Here is a 25,895-nt window from a genome sequence, read left to right as displayed (position 1 = left end):
GACACATCAGGTACTTAGGATATACTAGCACACACTAATTTGACATGTGAGAGACATGATCTGTTGTGATGCAGAAAAAGCAACTCCTCTGGTTACTACATTTTGAAAAATGTAGTACCAGACAAATTCAGGTAGAAAGATTTATCAATCTCCCAAGATGAAATAATAAGCAGACCTAGGTTATGTCGGTTTTTTTAATATATAATTTTATTTATTTATGGCTGTGCTGGGTCTTCACTGGCGCGAGAGGGCTTTCCCTCCTTGCGGAGAGTGGGGGTTACTCTGTTGCAGGTCCTACAGCACGCAGATTTCAGTAGTTGTGGCATATGGGCTTAGTTGCTCTGCAGCATGTGGAATCTTCCCGGACCAGGACTGAACCCGTGTCCTCTGCACTGGCAGACAGAATCTTGCCCACTGCGCCACCTGGGAAGCCCTAGGTTATGTTTTTTGTTTTGTTTTTATTTGGTTGTTCATGTGGGATCTAATCTGGGAGCACAGAGTCTTAACCACTGGACCACCAGGGAAGTCCCCTAGGTGAGGTTTTTTAAGTAACTTCTTAAAAAAATAAAAAAAGTAGAAGTAAAGCTTTTTAAAGAATGAATAAATTAGTTAAGAATATGTAAGACCACTGCCCAAGGTTTGTAAGAATCATATTCTTGACCATGCCAGATAATGCAAATTGGCCACCATTAGGTGAACCTGAGACAGTTCTGAGCATGAAACAAAGCCCAGCATAGCGTATGGTATGGCAGCTAAGAGACTTCCCTTGCTCAAACCGCAACTGTCTCCACCTCCATCAATGTCAACTAGAATGTGAAAAATAAAAGCCATTCTGTATTTTGTCAATTTAAGGGAGGAAAAGTTTTTAGGATAAACTTATTTTCCATATAGGATTTCCTATCTTCATTCTAAAATAAGCAGCAGATCCAAACTTGCTAGGCATCAATGAAGAAACTGGGACTCTATAGAGAAGACCTCAGGGCCCTCCAAGATGTCCCTATAAAGGCCTCTCCTCAGCACTGATGGTCTGAAAAATAAGCATCGTGAGAACAGTGATCCTTCCAAAATGAAAGACAGTAAGGAAGAAAAGTTCATCCTCTATCCTGTAGGTTGCATGCATGCTCACTCACTAAGTCATGTCCAACTCTTTGGGACCCCATGGATTGTCGATCCCGTAGACTATAGCCCACCAGGCTCCTCTGATCAGGGGACTTCCCAGGCAGAAATACTGGAGTAGATAACCATTTCCTTCTCCGGGGGTTTTCCCAGGGATCAAACCCACGTCTCCTGCATTGGCAGGCAGGTTCTGAGCCATTTGGGAAAGCGTACGTCACAGGGAACTCCCTGGTGGCCCAGTGGTTAGGACTCAGTACTTTCACTACCAAGGCCTGGGTTCAATCCCTGGTCAGGGAACTAAGATCCCTCAAGCCAGGCAGTACAGCCAAAATAATAATAAACAAAGCTATAAGCAAACTTATATCATAGAGAGGATATTCAGTAATTCATTACACACGTCTATAAATGCTATGCCTGATAATCAGATGAGAGCCAATCTCATCTGATCCCCTCTCCACTCCTCCAGCTGTATGCACAGCCACACTTCTGCTAGGGTGTGTGAGACACACATCTTCTCTCCTATATCCTTTGGACTATATTCTCCCACTCAGTGACCAGCCACAGTTTGTTGTCCTTTTTCTAGTTTTCTAGAAAACTAGTGACTTTTTTTTATCTCTGCTAGTCTGGGACAGTATACCATTTCCTGTCTCACAAATTATATACAAATAAGCAAAAATGGGGAGAAGGAAACGGCAACCCACTCCAGTATTCCTGCCTAGAGAATCCTGTGGACACAGGAGCCTGGTGGGCTGCTGTCCATAGGGTCGCACAAAGTCGGACACGATTGAAGCAACTTAGCATGCATGGATGCATGCACTGGAGAAGGAAATGGCAACCCACTCCAGTATTTTTGCCTGGAGAATCCCAGGGACAGAGGAGCCTGGTGGGGCTGCTGTCTATGGGGTCTCACAGAGTTGGACATGGCTGAAGCGACTTAGCAGCAGCAAGCGTAAATGGATGGCTTACAGAAATCAGATAAGTAAAAGGGATGACAAGTTATCTAGTGCCTAAGGTCTGTTTCTCCAGTAGCCTCTACTGAGGGATCACAGGACCACAGTCACTTCATTTAGAAGCAGCTCCTAGAAACATAAAACTCTGTGCTGGCAGTGACATCAGTGAAACAACAGTGGCTCTAGGTGCAAATTCCAGCTCTACTACCACTGGCTGTGTGACCTTGACAAGTTACTTTAAAACTATCACTATTTTACTACTACGAGGATATTACAAAAGCAGGGATGATCCTCCCAGCCAGACTCACTGTATACTTTTGTTGTTCAGTCGCGCAATCGTGTCCAACTCTTTGCAACCCCATGGACTGCAGCACGCCAGGCTTCCCTGTCCTTCACTATCTCCCAGGGTTTGTTCAAATTCATGTCCATTGAGTCGGTGATGCCATCCAACCATCTTATCCTCTGTCACCTGCTTCTCCTCCTGCCTTCAATCTTTCCCAGCATCAGGGTCTTTTCCAATGAGTTGGCTTTTTGCATCAGGTGGCCAAAGTTTTGGAGTTTCAGCCTCGGCATCAGTACTTCCAATGAATATTCAGGGTTGACTTCCTTTAGGATTGACTGGTTTGATCTCTGTGCTATCCAAAGGACTCTCAAGAGTCTTCTCCAGTACCACAATTCAAAAGCATCAATTCTTCACTGCTCAGCCTTCTTTACGGTCCAACTCTCACATCCATACACGACTACTGGAAAAACCAGAGCTTTGACTAGACGGACCTTTGTGTCAGCAAAGTGATGTATCTGCTTTTTAATATGCTGTCTAAGTTTGTCATAGCTTTTCTTCCAAGGAGCAAGCGCCTTTTAATTTCAGATGTCACTTAAATATGGCATCACAGTATAGGAATGCAAAGAAAATGTGGGCAGCTCCTCTCAGCAATAAAATCAGGGTTATTTTATTTCAACCTTTCTACCCAAGATGATTTTCACGATAAGGCCTGAAGGTAAATCATGTCTTCCCATCTAGAGCCAATGAGAATGGTAAAGCAATAGGATCTTGGCCAAATGAAGAAAGGGAATCAGTTAGTGCCCAACCCCCAGAAGAGTAGACAGCTTTCCTGACCAGGAAGTGCAATCAGGCCAGAACCCAGTCCAGTCCCAGTAACATGTAAATGTATCTCTTAAGAGCCTTTAAGCTTCATTTATAAGAGTTAAGGGAGGGACACTGCCCCTTAAGCTTGAGGCAGTAAAGCTCTAGCCACATGGCCAAACAGCCTGCTCTTTCTCTCAGTTGCAACTAAAGAGGTACTATTCTGTGGACCTGTGACACAGCTTTAACAGAAAAAGGCTGACAATGCACAAAGTGTTGAAATAAACATTGCAAATTTCAACACTGCTGCAGGTGCCCTGACCAACACCAACACTCAGACCTCTGAGGCTACCTACCCCCAAACAAGACACATCATCAACACCATCCAGCTGGACCCTTGAGCAACGCCTGCAGCTTCTTGCTTCATTTTTCCCATACAGAATGCTAAAATTCCACAGAGAGACTTCTAATATGGGGGGCTAGGAAGAGATTTCAAACACCTGTCTTTACTAAATGGTGAATGTAAATCTTGCAGTATAGTAAATAAATCATACTACTACATTTTAGATTTGTAATGGTGCATGTTATGATATTTCTGAACACTGAACATCTCTGGATTCACCCACCAGACTCTAACACAGTAGTTCCCAACCAGGGTGATTTTGCCCCCAGGGAACATTTAGTTATGTAGAAAGGTATATGCTACTGACATCTAAGAAACTGATACTGGGGATGCGCCTAAAGATCATGTAATATACAAGATAACCCACCACAACAAAGGATTATTTGGCTCTTGCTCAAGGTTGAAAAACTCTGCTGTAATACAAAAGCTGCCTCATTTCCCATTCCTATCCTATTCTCTGGGGAAGATCCAAAAGTTCTCACTCATTCCCAATGCCTGATGCTGCAAACAAGGATGCCTTGCCTTTCAAATCTAAAAACCCCTTCCCTGGTTAGGCTGTCTTCCTCCACCAACAGAGTTCCAAGTGTCAAGCCACAAAATCAACATGCCTTCTTCTCCTGTAAGGATAGCCCGTTCCAACAGTACTGGTAACTGACTTCCCGTGGAATGCTGATTCAGACTACAGCCATACTAAATGAGGCTCATTCTCTCATAATGTCCTCTCCTTAACCTCCCTTTCCTAGTCAGGACAGCGAGGCAGAAGGAAGATGATGAAAGAAGGAAGGTTATTATATTAAGGGAAGCTATTCAAAGACAACTGCCATGTCCAAGCTGCACAGAACACAAAGATGACTGTTCTCGGCTCTTATTTTTTTCTATACTATGTAGGTTCTAGGGGGCCCAGGTGGCGCAGTGGTAAAGAATCCACCTGCCAATGCAAGAGTTCGTCATGGGTTCAATCTCTGGGTTGGGAAGATCCCCTGGAGTAGGAAATTGCACTCCAGTATTGCATGGAACACTCCATGAACTTGAAGAGCCTGGTGGGCTACAGCCCAGGGGGTCACAAAAACTCAGACAAGACTGAACGACAGAGCACACACGAAGGCCGTACAGCAACACCTGGATTCGTTCTCCCCTTGCATGCCCAGCACTTAGCTCAGCGCTGAGTACCTAAAAAACTGAAAGGAAATATTTGTTAAACCTGTAGATTGAGCAAATGAATGAATAAATCTATCTTTTCTGTCACTAGCAATTTACTCATCCAATATTGAATATGGTTTTTTGCTCCTACCATTCTCAGAGAATCAAAAAATTCAGTTTCATTCTTCATAGAGGTAACCCTTCCAGAGGGAAGAAAGGCCCCAAATCTTGACATATTTTAGACATATGTCTCATGTATAAAATAAGGCCTAGAAACAGGGAAGCATGATTTAACACTCAAGGTACACAGCAAGTTTTAAAATATTTGGTGACTGAATAAAGGAACCACATACCAACAATTTAGGCTAGGTTTTCTGCCACTGCTCTGGTCACTTCACCAGAGAACTGGAAATGCCTTTAAAACTGCACGACATTAAAAGTCGCACTCCAGAGGCTTTAACAAGGTTATTTCCCTTTCAAGCTCTGTTTCTCAATTTCAGTTTTAACAGTTAGACTTCACCCCTTTTCAAAAATATATTACCCTCCTCCTCAAAAAAAACAAAACAAACAAACAAAAAAACTGAGTTGAGAAGACAGGTTAAAGATCCCACTTAGTGAGGCAGGTTTTATAAATTTATAATTTTATAAATCAGAATTATGCAAAACAACAAGTTGGTGAAAAATGCTCCCTCTGACCCATATGCAACAATGCTAAGAAAGTATAATCTTGGGCTATGAGGTATATGAGAACATTCATATCCTAAAAAACAAATCCAGAAGATTATTTGCCCCCAAAAACCCTCAAAGAGTTTTATAAGTCACTCTATCTCATAGGAAATAAAATTTCTGGCATTGCTGCCTCACTGTACACATCTCACACAAGGCTGAGCAGCATACCAGTTACGGGAACAACTTCCACACTATTTTACCCATTTTATTATTTTAGTAAAAGAGGACAGCAGACCTCTTCAGAGGTGAGAAGAAAGGTCAACAGGAGCAAGACACAGTAACCCTAACAAGCTTTGCTTCTCCCTTGGCAACACACGATTCCAGAACCACAAGACTGCAAGATGAGCCTCTCAGGGCATTCTGGATTTCTGACTGACTCTGAGGTCGGCCCACATAGTTCTTTCTACACCTCAAATTTTCTCCTCTACAGAGAAGCTTAAAAAAAAAAAACAAAGTCAATATTCAGAAATCCACTTCTGAGAGAAAAATACATCCATTTTACAAAAAGGCCACGAAAGCTTTACTTCATTCAGCTTTCTGATCAATCATGTATAGAATGAAGCCATAGCTATCTCAAAAATCAACTTCTCTTAAAGAGTCCAAAGAAACAGTAGTCTTTCTCCTTCCTTCACTGTTTTAATTTCCAACAGGGAAAATCAATTTACTATTCTGTCAGGACCCAATCTAGGTAAACAAAGGCTGAAGAAAGGGGAACTTAAAAATCAGTGTCAAGTCAACCCTGTCAGAAAGCAACTCAAAGGAGACAACCAGTCAACCAGGGGGGCAAGAAAAAGGGCAATGACACTGAACTTGTTTTTACTGTTTCCAGAATATCAACTCCAACAGCCCCAGTAAAAAGAGCAAAGCTGCTATCCTAACAGTGATGATGCTGCTGTCACATAATCATATGTCTACCAGGTCCTATCCTGGACCTTTATTTAACCTAAGAATCTACAATTCAGGTGGAAAATACTGAAAAGATTATTTAAATGTTAGGCTTAAGCCATCTTCAGGATAGTTCAAATGATCTCAATACTTCCATCTCTCAAAATATAAAATCCTGTGGCCAACTCATCTCAAACCAAACCCAGGGTCTAGCTAAGCGCCTAGGGGCACAGTACACAGAGTCCATCACTGTACGCTGCAATAAAAATCTCCTGGAGTTATCAGGTGGGAGAAAGAGAAAATCTCTGCACAGACACATGACTTTGCATAGAACAGGAGAAAAGGTTACCACTCTCCATGAATGGTAATGAGAGAATGTCTTTTATGAACTGAGGCGTAAGTCATATGATAACTAACTCTCCTAATGAGTTGTTTCTGCAGAAGGTAAACCATCCCCTATGTTAACTAGCAGGCTTCCAACAGGGACTTATTCTTAGGCTAGAATTACCACTGAGGAACAAGCCCACCACCCTCACTCTGCAAGTCAGTCCGACCCCAACACACGAATCCCACTCAGTTACATCTTTCCCCTTCCCTCCTCTTCTTCCACATCTCAGAATTGACTTCTGCACAAGCTCACTTGCTCAAGTGGTCTGCAATACAGAAACTGTCATGTAAGAATATATTTAATATTCATATACACATATAAAGCAAGATCCCCAAAAGTCACTCTCATGCCACAAAAGATCCCAAGTCTTCCTGGCTGCTCTTTACACTCAGGGAATTTGCATCACTTGTACTCAAAGTGTAGCCTTGCTGGTGAATGAGTGAGTTTGATTTTCTATGACCTCTAGCTCAGGAGAAAAAAATCCAGACAAGGAGACAGAGACGCTTTGGAGGGGGAATTGGGATCAGTGAGTCAACCGCAGTGACTACTTCCAGTTGACAAATTAAGTTTACTAAAAAGAAAAAAAAAAGTCGAACGAAAGGACTCTCTGACCACATGGTTGGCAGGATCCAAGCTTGCCTGAAGGCCTCAGAAAATGAAACCAAATCTGATTAAAATGGACATTTCAAAACAACAAGAGACGCAGCAGCAAACGCACAGCTGCCATTTCCCGGCCACTTCCTGCGGGAGGCTTGGGGGAGGGGCTGTTTGTGTACAGATGGAGGTGGAAGCTATCCCCCCGCATCGCCCCCCGAAGGATGCAAATCTCTCACTCCAACAAATCCTACAAAGGATGACTACTGATGGCACTGCCTCCCCCTGAAAATTGGGGACCTCAGGAAAGAAAGGGATGATGCGGGATCATCTCTTCTGCCATGGAAATGGGGATCCCCTTAGCGAGGGATCCCCCTTGGAAAGGGTTCCCTCTTTATTCTTCGCTCCGGCCCCTAAGCCCAGCTCAAATCCGAACGCCTCAGCACCGGCCCTACCAACCCCCATCCCTGGAATGGGGGATTCTCCCTGGACTCGAGGGCCACAAGCCAAGCACAGTTTCACTCCAGCAAGGCTCGCTCCTGCTCGCCAAGCTCAAGAGAGCGTGCACCCTACCCCCCGCTCCGCCAAGGAGACACCCCGAGGCCCCTGGAAAGCCCTTTAACCTCCACTCACCGTTGCCAAAACGCCCCAACCCCCACAGACGGAGTGTGTAACCCGTCCAGGGAAACCCCTCACCTACCCTTCGCACTCGGGCAATCCCCACCCCTTCTGAAGAGGTGGAGCCCCTCCCGGGGATTCCACCCCGAGTCCCCCACAGGAGTCATCTCCACCAGCCAGGCGGCTTCTCCGCCTCCTCCTCGCAGCCGCCGCCGTCGCCGGGGGCCTCCACAGCTCCTCTCGCTCCCGCCCCCGCCGCCCCATCCCGGGTCTAAAGCTGGCCGGCCAGCCCCCTTCTCCTTCCAGCCCCCTGGGCGGAGAGACCCCCGCCCAGGGCTGGGTCCTAACTAGAAAGTCGGCGTCTCTCCCCCTACTTCCCCGCAAGGCTGTAGGCGGCTCCAGAGCCTCCGTTCCCTGAGGGAAACCGCGGTTGAAAGCGGGGCTCCCTCCCCTCAGGCCCCCAGCCACAGACCCAACAGACCTGAGGCGGCGGCGTCCAGCCAGGCTCGGGGCTTGTCTCTCCCCGGGGGACGGGCGGTTCACATGGCCCCGCTCCGGGCGCCAGGAGGGGAGGGGAACGCGGGGGAGGGGGTCTGGGGTCCGGGAGGGGGGAGGGGGACGCGGCTCAACCGCGGGGCCCGAGCGGAGCCAACATGGCCGGCGGGGGAGGAGTGAGCCGAAGCCGGAGGGGGCGGGGAAGCTGCGGAAGGAGAGCCGCCTTCCGCCGCCGGGTCCTAGCGCCGGGCGTCCCGGCTCCCTGACCCGGATCTGGGTCCTAGCGCCGCGGCGTCACCTTAGCCTCCCGGTAAGCTACCTCTGCACTGTTTCATTGTGGGCGGTAGCTGAGCAAGCTGAAAGGCGTGCCCTGAACCCAAGGCTAACCTAAAAGACTACACCAAATTTCTAGGACCGAGATATACGCCAGTCCCCTAAGGGGGGGGGGGGGGGCGGGAGATGGGAGAGGGAGATCATTTCGGGGGCAACTATTTCCCATGGCAAGTAGTGGAAAAGTGGAAGTGCAAAAGCGGAAAGGTTGGGAAAAATTCAGTCCTGGTAAAGAGGTGGAAAAAGGCAAGCTCCATCTGCTGCCCACTCACCTGTCCCGTGGATGGCAGCCCGGTCCTGCCTGGATCACAGATTTCCCGGCGACATCAGCAGGACCCTGAGGGTCAGGAAGATTCCTGTGGGTAAGAAAAGGAACGTTGAGCCGAGAAAGGGAAGGCCAGAGTCTAGCCTAAATCTGGTCAGAGGGACAGGGGAGGAACAGGAAAACCTACCAGAAAATAAGGTGCCCCAAATCACCACTGTTTAGATAGTTCCAGTACTTTTTGTGATAGGGCTATATGTGAAAACTTCTGAGAAGAGGAAGGAAAAATCTAGCAGAGGACTAGAGATTAGCTATCACCTAAAATGTCTATTGCAGAGGCCCAGAATGGAGAACAGTGTCATATATGATGTTAGAATTTAGAGAATTTCTAGCTCAATCTTCTCTTGTTAGATGAAGAAATTATGGCCTGAAGAGAGTAACCAACTCGTCCAAGGTCAAACGGTGGATAAAACGTGACCAGAAACCAGGTTTTTTTCCCTTGCAACTCAACAGACTTTGCAGGCATCAAAATAATTCCTGTTCAATTCATTGCAATGCAGTTCTACAAACAACTGCTTAACTGTGCAAAACTCAGGCTGAATCCTCTGGAAGAGGAACAGTTTCAGAATGGGGATGATGAAACTTTGGCAGGTTGCGGGGGTCAACAAATACTTTTTTCCTCTGGGAGTCGGGAGGAAGAAGATCTGAAAACTGGGTGAGACCATAGTAAGGTAGGACTAAATCCATCAGTCTAGATTGGATTTTCTTACTCCACAGAGAAGTGAGTTCTTCCTGAGTTTTGACAGACTTCATTCACCACAACAAACCAATGGCTCAGAAAAGCTAAGAAGGAAGTGAGCTTCAGCAAAGCTCAAACTGTGTAGGGCAGAGACAGGCTAAGGAGGGTTAGGAGGATGTCTCTCCTGAAAAAAATAGGTTGCCAGTGGGAAGGAGCAGACAGAAATAAAAATACTTTTCTCCTCCACGACTCAATAACAGATTTAAAGGGTCACCTTGAATAACAAATCAAGACCCCTAACAGCCTACTAACCTGAAGTCTCTGGGTAAATAGGGATCACACTCAGGGTAGAGGGGGGGTCCTTTCTTCTGGTGAAAGCAAGGATCCAGCAAACTTCTGCTAAGGATTGCCTCCCCCATCCCCCAGATAAAGACAAGTGAAGAAGAGAGCCCGGGGCGTGGAACTGGCTTCCTAAAGGGCCGAGAGAGAGAGCTAGGTATCCTTTTTCTTTTTTTCTCGTTCCTTTTCCAGGGCAGATGAGGGCGAACCTTCCTACCTCCCGCCCCCAATCAGAGGGCCGGACAGTCGGAGGCGGGCGGCAGGGGAGGAGCCTGCGCCAGTCAGACGGGTGTAGCCACGCCCCCACCACACACCCACACACACCCACCCGCTGGCTCCGCTCCGCTCCGGAAGAGCCGGTTACTCCTGTGCCCCACTGACTGCCCCCACCCCTTCCGAGCCTCAGGCCTAGTCTCCAGGGCAACCCCTAGGACTGTCCCAGCCAGGAGCCCTTGGGAAAGGGCCACCCGGGATTAGAAAAGAAAGTGAGGCAGGATCCATTCTTTCCCATCTGATGCAGAAAGACTACAGTCACCTTCCTCCTTGAAGGAGACCCCTTCTCGTCCCTTCTGATCAGAGGTCTTCCTGGCTCTTCGAGGAAGGGTGAGGGTGGGGTGTCAATATGCCAGCAGCTGGGTGTTTACCTCTTGCCAGAAGCCACCCCAACCCGCAGCGGTGCTTCTCCCCGACATCCAGACGACAGAGGGCAGACTGATCCTTTAGATCCCCAGGCAGCCCTCAATCCTATCAGACGTGGACAATTCCTACCCCATCTCTCTTTAGGAAGCTACTAGAAACGGGAAGGGGCAAATGGTCATTTTTTTTCAGCAACTTGTGAGAAGAGTAGCTGGAGAATCCTCTGAACCTCTAACAAGCCAGGCCAGTGGGCGGGCAATAAAGAGAATGGGGAGGGAGGAAGTGAGCACCTGCTCTCCGAGTCTCACCCTCCCTGTGTTCATGCTGTCCCACCCTGACTGGGGTCAGCTGCCGGAGTGCACGGCTCCACGGAGGAGCCAGATGGCTGGAGCTCAGAGCGGGAAGAGACAGAAAGGAGAGGGCGGACTCGTTTGTAGCCCTCTCCCTCTCCCTCTCCTTGTCCAGGAACTCCTGGAATTGAACCCCAAACACCACTGCTGATCACCCTCTCCTTCATCCCCCACCCAGCTCCCACATGACTCAAATCCAGACACCCTGTCCCTTCATTCTGGAGTGTGTTGTGCTGGGGACAGTGGGGAATGAGAGGGCAAGAAGAAAAGGGGCAGAGCTAAGGTCTCAGCTGGATTTGGGCGGAGGGGAATTCTCTAATGGAGATAGGGTAATTATCAATATTAAAGACCTCCCTCGCCCTCACTGGCTGAATGGTTCACATGTTAATAGGGTCTAGTGGGGAGACAGCCTTCAACCTGGTAACCATTCCAACTTGTCCCACTTTCCTCTCCAGGTCAGTGGAAAACAGTCTCCTCCCCCCATTCCCCCCACCCCGTATTTTGGGGAGGCCAGATTCTCCCCATCAAAAGGACCACAACTCATTCCTCTTCTCCCCCAATTGGTATGGTCCCCTCAGATTCAGCAGTCTTCTTTCAAACTCTCCAAGGAGCTTATCCAGACTGGTCTCAGAAGAGGATGGGGAAAGACCTAATTTCCTCAGGATTCCTTTTGCATCTGAATAGAAAAGGCCGGGCTTCCCAGGCCTTCCTCACCACCCCCAACACCCTTAGAGACAGTCCTAGCCCTTCAAACACTGTTCTCCAGCAGCCCTTTAAGCCCAGAATCACAAGATTCTGGGTGCCCCCCCATTCCCTGACTCTGGGGTAAGAGCGGTCTTGGGCGCGACTGGCCCACCCCAAGCTTAGAAGGGCCGTTCCCACCTGGGTTGGTGCTGGGGTCGCACCCTCGGAGTCTGGGAGAGGTGAGGTGGGGTCAGGGCGTCAGGAAAGCTTTAGATGAGAGTTAGTTGAACTTGAATGGCTACACGGAGCAGGGCCTGAAAGTGACTCTAGGCTGTGCTAACCCCCAGCCCCTTACTACGGGGAAGGAGAGGGCTTGGGGTGGCGGTTATTCCCCCTCCCATTGAAGGTTAGGATGGCGTGGGAAAGCGACGGTTCCGGAGGGGAGGAGGCGAAACCCAGACCGCGGGAGATTTTTCTGGCGAGGAAGGCGCGGGGGAGGGGGAGATCCTGCGTCCAGAATAGGAGGGGTACCCGGGAGAGGTCGGCCGAGAAGCGTGAGAAGCCTCCGGATTCCGGTCGCAGAGGACAGGGGAGAAACGGGCGAGGAGATGGTGCGGGGAGAGAGGAAGGGCAGCCCCCGCAGGGGGAGGGCCGGGTCCCGAGTCCCGGGCGGCGCGGATCCCGGGCAGGAGCCCGCAGGGGCGGCCGGCCGGGGGACTCCGGGGCCGGGCGCGGGTGCCGGGCCTCACCTGCAGCAGGGCCGGGCGGCGGCGGCAGCGCAGGTGGCCGAGCCGGGCGGCGGCGGCGCCTCCTCCCCCAGCCCGGGGCCGCCGGCGGGGCGGGCGGGCGGGGGGGAAGCCCTTAAAGGGGCCGGAGCTGCCGGGGTAGGGACGGGCGCTCGGGCAGGGCTGTCGCGAAGAATCCGCTGGGGGAGGGGGAAGCGGGCGGCGTCTCCTAGGGGCCAGAACCAGGAAGAATCCCAGATGGAGGAAGAGAGCAGATCCCCAGGAAGAGGAGACAGAAACTTCTGCGGTGAAGTGGGGGATGGTGGCGGGTTCGAACTGGAGGACCTGGGATAGCTCCACCCGCGCTCCGGGAGACGCCGGCCGAGGTCTCATCACAAAGGAAGACCAGGAAGGCAGTGAGGGTCCCAGGGGCTCCGGAGGAATAGGGGTGTCCGAGAGGAAACTCACGGCCGAGCCTGCTGCGGGTGACGCACGGCGGCCCTCCTGGGTGAACAGGTTCGGCTCCCCGGGAGCTCAAGCCCTCCCGCGGCGGGGAGCCGCAGCCTCCTTCCCCCGCACGACCCAAGGGCTAAAGCTGCTGGAATCAGGACGCCGCGGGGCAAAGACCTCCGAGGCCTTTCAACCCCAGTCTTGGCTCGCCCTGTCTCCCAGTGCCTGGAACGTGCGGGGCCGCCAGGAGCTGCGCCGGCGAAGCTGATGTGGGACCGTGGGAAGCGGCTTGATTCTAGCTCACTTTCCCCCAACCACCGCCAGCCTTGCAGCAACCTCTGGGGCAACAGGAAGCAGCTGCTCGGTGGGACCCCACCTGGTGGTGGTGGTGGTGGGGGGGGGGGGGGGGAGACAGGGGCTCAGAAAGGCCTGGGGAAAAACAGAGGGACGGGCACCTTAAAATCCTCCAGCGTGACCCAAAGTGGGCTTCACTTTGAGGGGGAGGCCACCAGTGAGTGCTGTAAAACATTTCTTGAATCCCAGCGGCTTAGTGGGGAGGCACGAGGAACTGGGGGGTTGCAGGGGCGGGAGTGGGCGGGAGGGAAGCCCCCATCTAAGGTGCAGACCCGGTCTTCCCTGAAGCCGGCGCTTGCCAGCGCTCACGGTCCCTGGGTCAGCAGCCTCACCAGCTGAGCCCTGTGCCCCTATAGTCTGGTTTCCCCTCCTTCACCCCCCAAAGAGCAAAGGTTAGGCCCCACCCCTGCTGAGTCAGTCCGGGAGGGAGGGAGGCATCCCTCAGGCCTGCCCGGGGGCTGGTCCTCGTACTTACTCATGTCAGGCTGGCGGGGCTCCAGGGCTGCGACCACCAGCTCCTCGCTGTCCTTGGCTCCCCCTTCACGTGCAGGCTGGTGTTAGCGCCTCCCGAACTATGAGCTGGGAACTAGCACGAACCGAAAAGCCAATGAATGCCTCCTGCGGACCACAGCCTGAACTGCCGTGATGTCCCCGTGTGACAGGCCGGGGCGGGGCCTTCTCTGGGTGGGGAGGGAGGAGGCGCTGAGCGCAGGGCAGAGCCGGGAGAAATATGGAGGAAGGTTAGGTCTGTGTTGACACCCTAGTGGCGTGGCACCAGGAGTGGTGAAGGGGGAAGGAAATAAATAGTTGCAGCTAGTGAGAGGGAGAAGGTTCTCGATGACTGCTAAGAGACAGAAACGTGTGGGGGGAGGGGTAGAAGTGTGGGAGAAACCACCTTTAGGATCACAGTTCCTAGGTCCATCTGCATCTAGATAACATGGGAAAACAGAGCAGAAAGGGTGGACCCACAGCCTGGGGACTTCTGCGTCAGCTTCTTACCCACTCCGGAGTCAAAACCTAGAGGATGTGCCCACACCCCCATAACTCAGCATTTCCCCGAATCCAGGCTTTCCTAGGGGCAAACTTCTGAGCACGGGCGGCGCAGGGGCTCCACCTTCCGGCCAAACCGTGACACAGGCCAGACGGGTGCCACGGACGTCAGAGGCAGATGGGAGGAAACTCAGAGGCCCCTACTCCACCCCTGGCACCTCTCCCAAGGCCCCTCCCCAACCTTCAGCCCCCAGGGGCCTCTGAATTGGGATCTCAGCTTATCCTGCCCTGCTTTTACCCAACTTGAATGCCTCGGGGTGGAGCTTATAGATTCAGGCTCCTCCTCAGGACAAAAACCCCAGCTGGTTTGTAAACAGTCGTTAGCAAAGAACCACATCCCAGCAAATGGCCTTCATGGATTTCAAAATGGTGAGATCAGAGTTCTTGCAGAGCCTCCGGTCCTACCACCAGAGGGCAGATGGGTCTGGGTCTGGGCCTGGGCCCGGCCCTACAGAACATCTAAGCGGAACACCTAAGGGGCAGCAAACCCGACCTCGCACTTTAACAGGCCCTTGTTAGGCGGCTGTTCTTGCAGTCCTTGCAATCGTCATCATTTTAGTAGCCTAAAATGAAGGGAAGAGCGTCTAAATTCCATTATTTAGCTCAGAAACTCAAGCCCAGAAACCCTGGGCTAACCTCTAAAAAAATTTTATTTTGGCCACACCACAGGGCATGTGGATCTTAGTTCCCCAACCTGGGATGGAACTTGCACCCCCTGCAGTGGAAGCAACCACTGGACCACCAGGGAAGTCTTTGAAAATTACTCTTCCTTTAACATTCTTTCCCCAATTTTAAGGAATTTTAGCAAACCTCACAACAGGCCTTAAGGCACTTTATATTCAGCATTGCCTCAAGGAATCAGACATACAAGTCTTGCCCAAAATATGTTAGGAGGTAGTAGGGACACCTTCTGAAAAAAATGAAGGTGGTAATCAAAGAGAGCCCTTTTGACTCAGCTTTAATCCCTCAGAACAGGCATCATTTCCAAAAAATTTAATTCACTGATTAACCTGTGCCTTCTCTTAGAATAGCAGTTATTTCTAAACCCATTTTCTCCAAAATGCTCTTCTAAAAATCCTTTTGCTTTTTAAAAAAGTAGGACTGCACTCACTACATAATATTTAAGAGGCAAAACTCAACTTGCTTTGAATGACATAAAAGGGCCAAAAATGAGGCCCTGTTAGGATCCCGTCATCCCCAGAAAACCCCTTCACAAGACCCAGCTATTCAACAATCCAAGACAATGGCTTTTCTTTTTGGATGACCCCATTTCAAACATATATGTATGGCCTACTTTGTGCTGTTTCTTGTGGCTATTCTAAAATACTATTAAAAACTTCAGTACTGGCTGTGTTGTCAGGACCAAGAAAAACAGACAGATGTTGAGGGATGTACATTTTATTGGAAACCTTAAATATTCTTCAGACAGAACACAATGTCTTCAATCAAGGCTCTCACGTGGCCTACAGAGAAAACTGCAATTTCTGGATTAGGGGCAAGGAGATGGACATCATGGGGGATGAGTGCTTAATTTGCCAAAAGGACCCCCTCATGAGTGCTCTTCAGCCAGCTTATCAGCTTTCGCCACAGCTTCTTCAATGGGTCCCACCATATAAAAGGCCTGTTCCGGGAGATGGTCATAGTCACCTACATGGAAAAAAAATCCAACTGGTGAGAAGTGAAGGATATCAACTTCTACAGTGTTTACGTACCTCACCACTTGAAGCCACCAGTCAGAACGTGATGAAATCCTGTCATCTTAGGTTCTTTTCTTAAACTTGCCTCACAATTTACAAGAAATGCTACAGTACAGATTAAGAACATATGGTCTTTGAACTCAGGTTCAAATTCTTTCTGGCTGTATCATATTGGGGCCAGTTAAACTTCCCACGCTTCAAGCTTCCTAATGTGTAAAATAGGATAATAATGCCTTCTTTATAAGGATGTTGTAATTCACTTAGAAGAGCAGCTGGCACTGAATACTAAGACTCACTAAATCTAAGGCTCACTCTCAGATGGTACTTTCGAAGCAAAGTGATGGAGAATAACTTATTTTCATATAAAAATTAAGTAATTAGGCACAATATATTTATATACTGCTTGCTGGTTCCCTGAACAGGACCACAGCACAGCATTCAAGGGAGTTCGGCTTCCATGCCACTTTATGTTCAGCCTTCTGCTGGAAGTCCCACCTGCCAAAATCTGCTGGAATCCTTTGATGGTCTCCTTGAGGGGTACCAGCTTCCCCAAATGACCAGTAAAGACCTCAGCCACCTGGAATGGCTGAGACAAGAAACGCTGGATTTTCCGTGCACGGGACACAGTTAACTTGTCTTCTTCAGAAAGTTCATCCATACCCAGGATGGCAATGATGTCCTGGAGGGATTTGTAGTCCTATGAAAAAACAAGGTTAGAGAGGCCAAGTAAATATTTACATTCCTCAAATTTGGACAAAAACTTAAGGGTTAATACAACTTGATATTCACAATGAGCTTTGTATAGAGCATGTTAGCACTTTACTGCACTTCTTAACTGAAACAAATCATGAGGACCCTCAGCTAAGACTGGCATCTTGTTTCCCCTACTCTGAATCTACCGGGCGCTGTTATAAAAAACTGCGACTCCAAACCTGGAAACTCAGGAGACCTCATTAACACTCACTAGGAATTCTGGTCTCTTCTTTCCTTACTCTAAAGCAGATCACACAAATTACCAGGGAAAGTCTTGTCCTAATACAGTCCCCAAATTCTATGACTTTAGGGCCACTGATCTCACCTGCAGAATCTTTTGCACCCCACGGGCAACATCATAATGCTCACTGCCAACAATGTTGGGATCCATGATACGAGACGTGGAGTCCAGAGGATCCACAGCTGGATAGATGCCCAGCTCAGCAATAGCACGGGACAGCACAGTGGTAGCATCCAAATGGGCAAAGGTAGTGGCCGGGGCAGGGTCAGTCAAGTCATCAGCAGGCACATAGATAGCCTAAAGTGAATCAAGAACCCATTATGAGCAGCAGGAAGCCAAGTAATTCTACTTAAACCATCCCCTTTCCTGACCCCTCCTCATTATGTTACTCCATCTTCTCAAGTCCAACAGAGACTCTTACCACTCCTAATGCAGAGTATTAGTGGTTATATATTACCTGGTTCTTCCCAGCTGTAATGGAAGAATTTTCATTTGTTATTCCTTTTGTTCTTCGTCCTACTTTTTAACTCTAAACCAAAAAACTCACACTACTCTACCAGGAAAATGAATCGTGAAAGTTAAAAAAATTTAGACAAAGTCCCTGATAATTTTACTATATACACCATCTACATACATTTGAAAATTGTAGTAGCTAGTGTAGTACATATTTAAAGCTCACTTCAAAGTTCCCTTCAGGTTGGAAACCACTATTTTGTGATCTACATTTACATATATACCTTCAATTAGTTCAGATGAGTGGTTTCTTAATCTTTTAGGGTCTTAACATGCACACACAGAATTTTAAATATTATTTAAGCTCCAGTACCTACTTAAAAAAGGAACGAAATTTTATACCTCTGTACATGCCTTTACACAAACTAGACCTTCATCCATGTAATTGTTCTCACCTGTACAGAGGTGATAGACCCCTTTTTGGTGGTGGTGATTCTTTCCTGCATGGTACCCATGTCAGTGGCCAGGGTAGGCTGATAACCCACAGCAGAAGGGATTCTGCCCAATAAAGCAGACACCTGGGAAAAAAAAAAAGAAAAACCATATCATTAGCCTTATCTGCATCATTTCATAGAAAGGTCAGATGAACCAGGTTCTCTCAAGCCTACCTCTGAGCCAGCCTGGGTGAAGCGGAAGATGTTATCAATGAACAGCAGCACATCTTGACCTTCCTGGTCTCTGAAGTACTCAGCTACCGTCAGTCCGGTCAGAGCAACCCGGGCCCGAGCGCCAGGCGGCTCGTTCATCTGACCGTACACCAGCGCTACCTGCAGCAACGATGAACAGTCAGGAATCCTGCAGAGGAGTGGGGAGGTCATCTATGCAAGGTCCCAGATCACAGAACTACCAAAACCCTCCTCCTCAGGTATCTAGGCTTTTGTTCATAAATTTCTTTTCCCTTTTAGAGCTGCAGTTCAAAACAAAAGATAATTTCTTTTATTACTGAGGCAAAATTCTTCTGGTAGGAAGGAAATAAACTGTAAATATGTGAAAGGCACAAAATGGGGTTATTTGAGACATTAAGAACCACATTTGAATGCCCCAGAATTATCTTTCAAATGATGGGTCTATATATCAAAAAAACAAAAACCCTAGAAATGTTATCTAATATTAAAAAGGAAAACACAATGTACATGAGTGTATTAGAAATGGGGGAAAATACTGATAGAACTTGCTTTTGTAGGTCCTAGGACAATAAAATGAAAATACAAAACAAGTCAACTTCAACAGTTTCCTGACACTACTTAAAAGGACATCAGTTCAGTGCTCACCTTAGAGGTAGCATCTTTTAAGTTGATAACCCCAGACTCAATCATTTCATGGTATAAGTCATTGCCCTCACGGGTCCTTTCACCAACGCCAGCAAACACAGAGTAACCGCCATGGGCTTTGGCAACGTTGTTGATTAACTCCATGATCAGTACTGTCTTGCCGACTCCGGCACCACCAAAGAGCCCTACAAGAGGTTGAGAAAAAACAAGTTAAGAATTTCGTTTCCATATAAGCAAAGTTCAAAAAAAAGAAAAAATTTTGTTTCTTTCCATCTTTTCCCTTCTCAGAAATGGCATCTGGCTTCAGCAAACTCAGAAGAACGAAAGTCAGAAGCTGCTCATCAGTGAGGGATTTATCTCAGTATCCACTCATAACATGGTAGGATCTGTGTCCCACATTAGGTTTGGAAAATATTTACCTGTCACTTAACATACCAATTTTGCCACCCTTGGCGTATGGAGCCAGCAGATCCACAACCTTGATACCAGTAACCAGAATTTCCTGCTCAACACTCATCTCCACGAATTCAGGAGCCTCAGCATGAATAGCAGCAAATCTGTAAAGGCAGATGAGAAGATCAGTGTCTATCTCATTAAAAAGTTCTTCTCAATTCTCAAGCCTAACCCTTTACTCAGAGTCTCATCTCTTATATAACACTCTAGACAAATTACCACCCACCATCAAGCCCAAATACTCTGCAATAAAAAGAATTCCATTATCTCAGGAAGCAATAATCCCATTCCCTGACAACTCTGTCATAAAGTTTTCCTTTTACAGAGTCTAAACATCACTTCTTCACATACCAATATGAAATACAAACACCACTGGTATTAAGATGAACTGAAATAATCAACCTATGGAGTTCAGTTTTCTCTTTTTTATAATCAGAATTTCTGCATCACTAATTTTCTTCATAAGAAATTGCATTGTGTGGTTTAAAGAAATGACTAGAGTAGGAATTTTAGGGATTCTCTGCAGAAAAATTCTGCTATAGTAGATGGTGCCACCTTAACATATAAAACTGCTAGGCAAAAGTTCCTTTGTGTGTAGATACAACAGGAATACTTACTGCTTGGTTTTGATGGGACCCCTCTCATCAATGGGTTCTCCAATGACGTTCATGATTCTACCCAAGGTCTCGGGGCCAACAGGAATTCTGATTGGCGCGCCAGAATCCAGGACTTTCTGGCCTCTAACCAAGCCTTCCGTGCCGTCCATAGCAATAGTCCTGACTGTGCTCTCACCTGTCAGACAGATACAGGCATTGCAGGCTTACACAGAAGCACAAACTGGCTTCGTGGCATTTAATTAAGTTGTAGTTGGCCTTAAACACCTAAGTCGACCAAGACTTCTTCTCAGCACCGAAATGTGGCTTCAGCAAACTCAGAAGAACGAAAGTCATCTTGAAAAAATCATCATAGAAGACAGCCTGGTTTTGAGGGATATTTGGGTCGAACAAGATCTTTACTATTCCTAACAAATTCTACTTACCCAAATGCTGGGCCACCTCCAAAACCAGCCTGGTCTCCCTGCCTTGCACCTCCAGGGCATTTAGGATGGGAGGCAGTCCCTCATCAAACTGGACGTCCACCACGGCACCAATGACCGCCACGATGCGCCCAGTGGTGGCGCCTGCCTTTGGCGATGGAGATGCTTGAGCGGCATAGTCTCTGGCTAACAGACAAAAAAGATATTGAAGAAGTTGGGGTTAGGACAGTTAAAGGTCATCGGACGCCCGGACTTAACTCACAAGGGCTGGTGAACGCAGCCCAGGCCCGGCCCCCTTCCGCTTGCACGGAAGGCGGGTCCAGAGGCAGGGCCGCGCTAGAAGCAGAGAGCGAGCCGGCACCATCTTCCCATCCTCATGCACAAAACTCCATTATTCCAGAGCGCGCGCGGCGCCCCCACTCCACGGGAAGGTCAACGCGCCTGCTCGCACTATTACGTCACACAGCGCCCCTCTTCCAAAATAAGACGGCATTAGATCGTCCCTGCTCTTGTTCTTCCGCCGTTAGAGCGCAGGGCGCTGGCCCTGGCGTCCTTCTAACACCACAGGTCCCTTAGGCCGGTGAAACTATGGGCCCCCAGGCTCAAGGTCATGGGACGACAGAAGCGAACCCAGCTGCTAGAGCAAGGGACTTACCAGGCTGGAGGGCTGCAGGAGCGGCCCGCAGTAAGAGCTGCGCTTGCGGTAGCGGCGCTGAAGGGCTGAGTCCCCGCAAGGCCCCGGAGGCCGAGGCAGCAGCCACACGGCCCACAAGTCCCAACATGGCGGAGCCCGGCTGGAGACTGAGCGCTGCAGTGGTGTGGCCTCCAACTGCCAGCAGCTGGAGGCGGGACCTGCTCTGCAGTAGGCACGACCATTGGGTGATTCTCCTGCTTATCACTCTGGCCGCTGCTCCTATAGGCCAATAGTCTCTCATCTTCTCAACCATTGGCCAAAATTCGTGCTAATCTGAATTCCTTTTTTTATTGGACAGTGACTGGCTCGGGGCAACCCTCAGAGCTTTGAAACATAATTGGACCACAGGGATGTCAGTCGGAGAGAGCCCTTGGAGGAACTGCGTCTGTGAAAGGGGCCGAGTTCCTGGGCGGAAGCACGTGGGCTGTCTTTGGCTGTCCTTGGGCGCTCTCGTTAGATAGGACCTTGAGCTAGGTGACAGTCTCAGAGGCGGTTTTAAGGAAGTGGTAGCCTCGCGAGGCAACACTGACTGACCTTGGCTAGTTAGGAGTCTTTCTAGAGTCAAACGGTTTTTCTTCCGCAGTAGGGAGATTGGCAGTTTTTAGACAATTCAGCAGGTCAGGAATCTGGACAGAATTAAAGCTACAATGAAAGACACTCAAGTAAACCAGTCTTTTTAAAAAAAAATGTGTGCTGGGCATTTGAGGAGGCAAAGACAAATAAGACTTAAAGAAAAACAGATGAGCAAAAAATGCAATAAAGTGTAATAGGTCTTGGTTAGCACAGGGTAAAACAGATGGAGGAAGGGATCAATTTAGGTCATCTAGAAATGTGAAATGTAGGTGGAATTGCCTTTAAAGTGGAAGAGGCGGACAGACCTGTTGGGAAACACCCGTAGAATTACTAGGGTAAAGGAGGAAGGAAGACTATTCCATTACATATTTGTATTACACAGCATGTTTCTTTTGTGGTACTGCAGGTGAGGAAGGGAAAAAAGAGGTGAATAAAGAGATGAATATAGAGAGAACCAGTTCTCAGGGACTTGGATGGGAGTGGAGGCAGGGCAGAGGTAAGTGTGTGGTCCTTGAACACAAAAAATCATAAAATAAACAGGACATCCATCCTTTAATGTATTGATTTTATTTAAGGTATTTTGGAGCAGGGTGGAGGAAACCCTTAATCTATTACAAGAAACATGGCTAATGACAAGCATAGCTGCTGGTCAACATGAAAGTACTTCCCCAGACTTTCTCCAACCAGGACACATTAGTTCTCATTTTTCTGTGTGATAGTGAAAGTTTTCTACTGTTTGGTAGCAAGAACTATCAAAGAACTTGAAAGGAGAAAGCAGAAAAAGAAAAAAAAAAAAAAAAAAAAGGAGAAAGCAGGAACAGAAGAGAATTAGAGAAAGTTTAATTTGAAGTGTCTGTGGTTTCCCAGGTAGCACTAGTGGTAAAGAACCTGACTGCCAGTGCCGCAGACTCAAGACCTGGGTTGGGAAGATTCCTTGAAGAAGGGCATGGCAACCCACTCTAGTATTCTTGCCTGGAGAACCCATGGAAAGAGGAACCTGGTGGATTACAGTCCATAGCATCCCAGAAGTTCACATCTAAAGCAACTTAGCATGCACACAGGTCATCTTGCCTAGTAAGAGGGAAAGAACCCAAGAAAACAGCAATGTGTATGGGGCAGGTAGAAAAAAATAAACCATCTTAGGAAACGGCAGAGGAATAATGAGATTAAAGAACATACACTATGTAAGAATCAAGTAGAATACTGAGAAAGTGGTCAATAGTATCAATGACATAACTATGCTATAAAATAAGGGCTCAAAAGAACTAGTTGGGTTGGGCAACTAGGAATTCATTCTGCAGTGATACAGGGTCAAAGAATTTCAGTGGGCGGCATGCAGGATGTACATTTTTGGTTTGCAACTTGTCCTTTTCTGATTACATGGGGGCAGCATCCCATTTAATAGGAACCTATACATTTCACTTGCTTTTCTCAACTATTAGAGTTGAAGTTTCTGTAGAAAGGGTAAGATACTTAAGAGTATTGCCACTGGAACCAGACTGAGTTTAAAACCTTTTTACAGTTACTAGACATCATTGAGCAAATTTAAAATCTTTGTATATCATCTTCCTTATAATAAGAGATGAGGATAATCTCATTAGGGTTGTCTCAAAAATCAAGTAGATTAAAATGTGAAAAAAAATGTGAATCATTTAGAAAAATGGCACATAATCAGCACCATATCTGTGTTGACTAGTATTTTTACTTACTATTGACTTAGTGTTAAGATCCTTTGTATCATCACTTTTGGTTGTGGCCAAAATTTTTAACCATCTAACATTTAAACTGACACTTCACTTAATCCAGGTGTCCAAGGAAATATTTCAACATAGAATTTCAGGTAACTGAGGCTCATCAATATTTGAAATGTTTTTACACATTTAGGATATTATCAGGAAACCTTATTCTTTGGGCAGTTGGATTACATTAAACAAACCTTTGTATCACAATGCAACGCTAAATGCTCTTAATGTTACCTAGGTGGATATATAAAGCTATTTCTCCACTATGCTCATTTGTAAATTTTTTATTTTTCTAACTCCTTTGCTGTCAGTGTTTGCCCCAACCACCTCCAGTCCTCTTCTGAAATTAGATAACCTGCTAAATTTATAAATAATACTGTCTAAAATCTGCCTACAATGCAGGAGACCCCAGTTTGATTCCTGGGTGAAGAAGTTCCCCTGGAGAAGGGATATGCTACCCACTCCAGTATTCTTTAGCTTCCCTGGTGGCTGAAACTGTAAAGAATCTGCCTGCAACGTGGGAGACCTGGGTTCAACCCCTGGGTTGAGAGGATCCCCTGGAGGGCATGGCAGCCCGCTCCAGTGTTCCTGCCTGGAGAATCCCCATGGACAGAGGAGCCTGGCAGGCTATAGTCCATGCGGTCACAAAGAGTCAGATGCAACTAAACACAGCACAGTCAGAGTTTTGACATATTTTGGTCTTGCTTATTTCTTGATTTCCAGATAGCCCAGGTAGTATTTCATGTAAAATACAAGTTACTTTCCATGGGATGAGAGAGACCAACCACAAAGACTGAACCTGAAGTTAATTTCAAATTAACTAACCTCTCCCCTTATGACTGGAAACCTTAGGAATTTCATCTTAAGGTGAAAATTGTGTTTACCATGACCTTTTTCTTTTGGCTGAGCAGCAGCTTTCGGAACCTTAGTTCCCTCACTGGGGACTGAACGCACAGCCGTGGAAGGATATTCCGGCCACTGGCCTGCCAGGGAGTTACTCACAATGCATTGTAACTGCCATGCTAACGGTCAGGGCCCACATTCTTTCAGGGCTTTGTCTCCACCATATTTTTTGACAATCATGTTGGGTGATTTTCAAAAATAATCCAACCAATCCCCTGGCTTCAGTTTTTTTTAATCTCTTCAATTCCAACTAGTTTTGAACTGACATTCCACTTAAGTATCCTACTCAAGTTTTACCTTGAAAATCTAATATTCTCTTGTCAGATCACAATTTTTTTAATGCAAGTAATACATGAACAAACTGTAAGCACACAGGATCAGGATAAATCCTTTCATCACTACCCAAATCTCATTCCCAGAAATAACCATTAAAAAATATTTTGCTTCTATGCATTCACTTTCATTCCATCCCATGTCCATAAAACATATATTCTTGTCTTTTAAAAAACTTCAGTGGGGTTACACTACAGAAAACATAAGGTTTCCAATCTTCATGTCTTTGAGAACTTTGTGTCAGTTTACATTTTTTATTGTAGCTACATCTTATGCCACAGAAATGTGTAATAACTTACTCCATTAATGGTTATTTGGATTGTTTTAAATGGCTATTACATGCAATATTGAAGGAAAAAAGGAAATCTTACAAACATGAGTACACCGTCTATTGCTTCTTTAAAATTACTAGAAATAAAATGGTTTAGTTATGTTCACTTAACTTAAAAATTTTTATTTTTGGCTGTGTCACAGGGCTTGTGGGATGGGGGAATCTTAGTTCCTCAACCAGAGTGAACCCAGGTGCCTGGCAGTGGGAACACAGGATCCCAACCACTAGACCAGCAGGGACTACCTGACCTGTGTCTTTTTAGATCTCTCCTTTGTTCCTTCTAGATTTTGTATCATTCTTGGGAGAATTTCCCATCGTTAATAAGAACTTGACTTTTTTGCAGCGAGTGGGCCAGGAACCACCAGCACCAGAATCATCTAAATCTACATTATCTACTATGGTAATCACTAGCTATACAGGATTAAATTTTTTAAAATTAAGTAATTCCGTTTTTAGTCACACCAGCCACATTCCAGATTTCCAACAGTTCTCTGCAGCCGGCACTCACTCTTATCAGACAACGGAGAGACAAAGAACCATTTCATCAGTCACACTGGGTGGGGCTGCCATCTCAGCAGGACCAGCTGATTCAGAATCTGCATTTTAGAGCTAAAGGAAGCTGTCAAATTTCAGCACACATCGGAATCAGCTAGAGGTCCTAAGACCCTACAGTTTAGTTTCTGATTGGGAAGATTTGGGGGCCCAGGATTTATGTATCTAACAAGTTCCTAGGTGAGACTGATGCTGGTAGCCAGCACACTTTAAAAAGCCAAAGCTACATCTCTTGTGGCTGCACCTTGTGGCATGTGGCATCTTAGTTCCTTGACTAGGCAACCAATCCACTGCCCTCTGTACCGAGAGCATGGAGTTTTAGCCACTGGACCAAGGAAGTCCTGGGATCACACACGTCAAGTATCAGTTAAATTGCACATGTCTGCACCCCACACGCACCTACTATCCTAAGGCATGTCTTCTGGTTGGGACTTCTGAATCCACATTGACCCAAGCTGGTTCTATATAGCTACAGGGCTACA

At 47.3% G+C, this 25,895-nt stretch overlaps 2 protein-coding genes and 2 non-coding genes across 8 annotated transcripts in view; all 4 read right to left on the bottom strand.

Moving 5' to 3' along the window:
* BAZ2A (bromodomain adjacent to zinc finger domain 2A) overlaps positions 1–13,883 on the bottom strand; it is a 34,344-nt gene extending 20,461 nt beyond the window's left edge. For 2 of the 5 annotated variants that reach the window (XM_065934873.1, XM_065934878.1), the window contains exons 1-2: positions 13,747–13,883; positions 9,005–9,088 (exon numbers count right to left, since the gene is read on the bottom strand). The gene's annotated coding sequence lies outside the window, so the exon portion shown is untranslated. Of the gene's footprint in view, positions 1–2,374; positions 3,049–8,388; positions 8,525–9,004; positions 9,089–10,045; positions 10,155–13,746 lie in introns of those variants that run through there. The other 3 variants (XM_065934877.1, XM_065934874.1, XM_065934875.1) reach the window with 3 other exon arrangements.
* Positions 13,884–15,703: 1,820 nt separating this feature from the next.
* On the bottom strand, positions 15,704–21,103 carry ATP5F1B (ATP synthase F1 subunit beta). The gene is made up of 10 exons (XM_065934872.1): positions 20,941–21,103; positions 20,289–20,471; positions 19,867–20,041; positions 19,232–19,353; positions 18,797–18,981; positions 18,134–18,292; positions 17,921–18,043; positions 17,097–17,309; positions 16,514–16,715; positions 15,704–15,968 (listed from the first exon to the last, which is right to left on the bottom strand). Exons 1-10 carry the CDS (start codon positions 21,065–21,067, stop codon positions 15,871–15,873), a joined length of 1,587 nt encoding a protein of 528 aa, XP_065790944.1. The 5' UTR covers positions 21,068–21,103; the 3' UTR covers positions 15,704–15,870.
* Positions 19,076–19,146, bottom strand: LOC136168099 (small nucleolar RNA SNORD59). Its single transcript, XR_010663252.1, has one exon. It is a non-coding gene; the product is annotated as a small nucleolar RNA SNORD59 (small nucleolar RNA).
* Positions 20,148–20,222, bottom strand: LOC136168100 (small nucleolar RNA SNORD59). The gene has a single exon (XR_010663253.1). It is a non-coding gene; the product is annotated as a small nucleolar RNA SNORD59 (small nucleolar RNA).
* Positions 21,104–25,895: the final 4,792 nt, after the last annotated feature.

The sequence above is a fragment of the Muntiacus reevesi genome, chromosome 4, assembly GCF_963930625.1.
Source record: "Muntiacus reevesi chromosome 4, mMunRee1.1, whole genome shotgun sequence".
In the NCBI taxonomy this organism is placed as follows: Eukaryota; Metazoa; Chordata; class Mammalia; order Artiodactyla; family Cervidae; genus Muntiacus; species Muntiacus reevesi.
The sequence above is the reverse complement of the archived record's forward strand: the minus strand, read 5'-3'. Positions and strand labels throughout refer to the sequence as shown.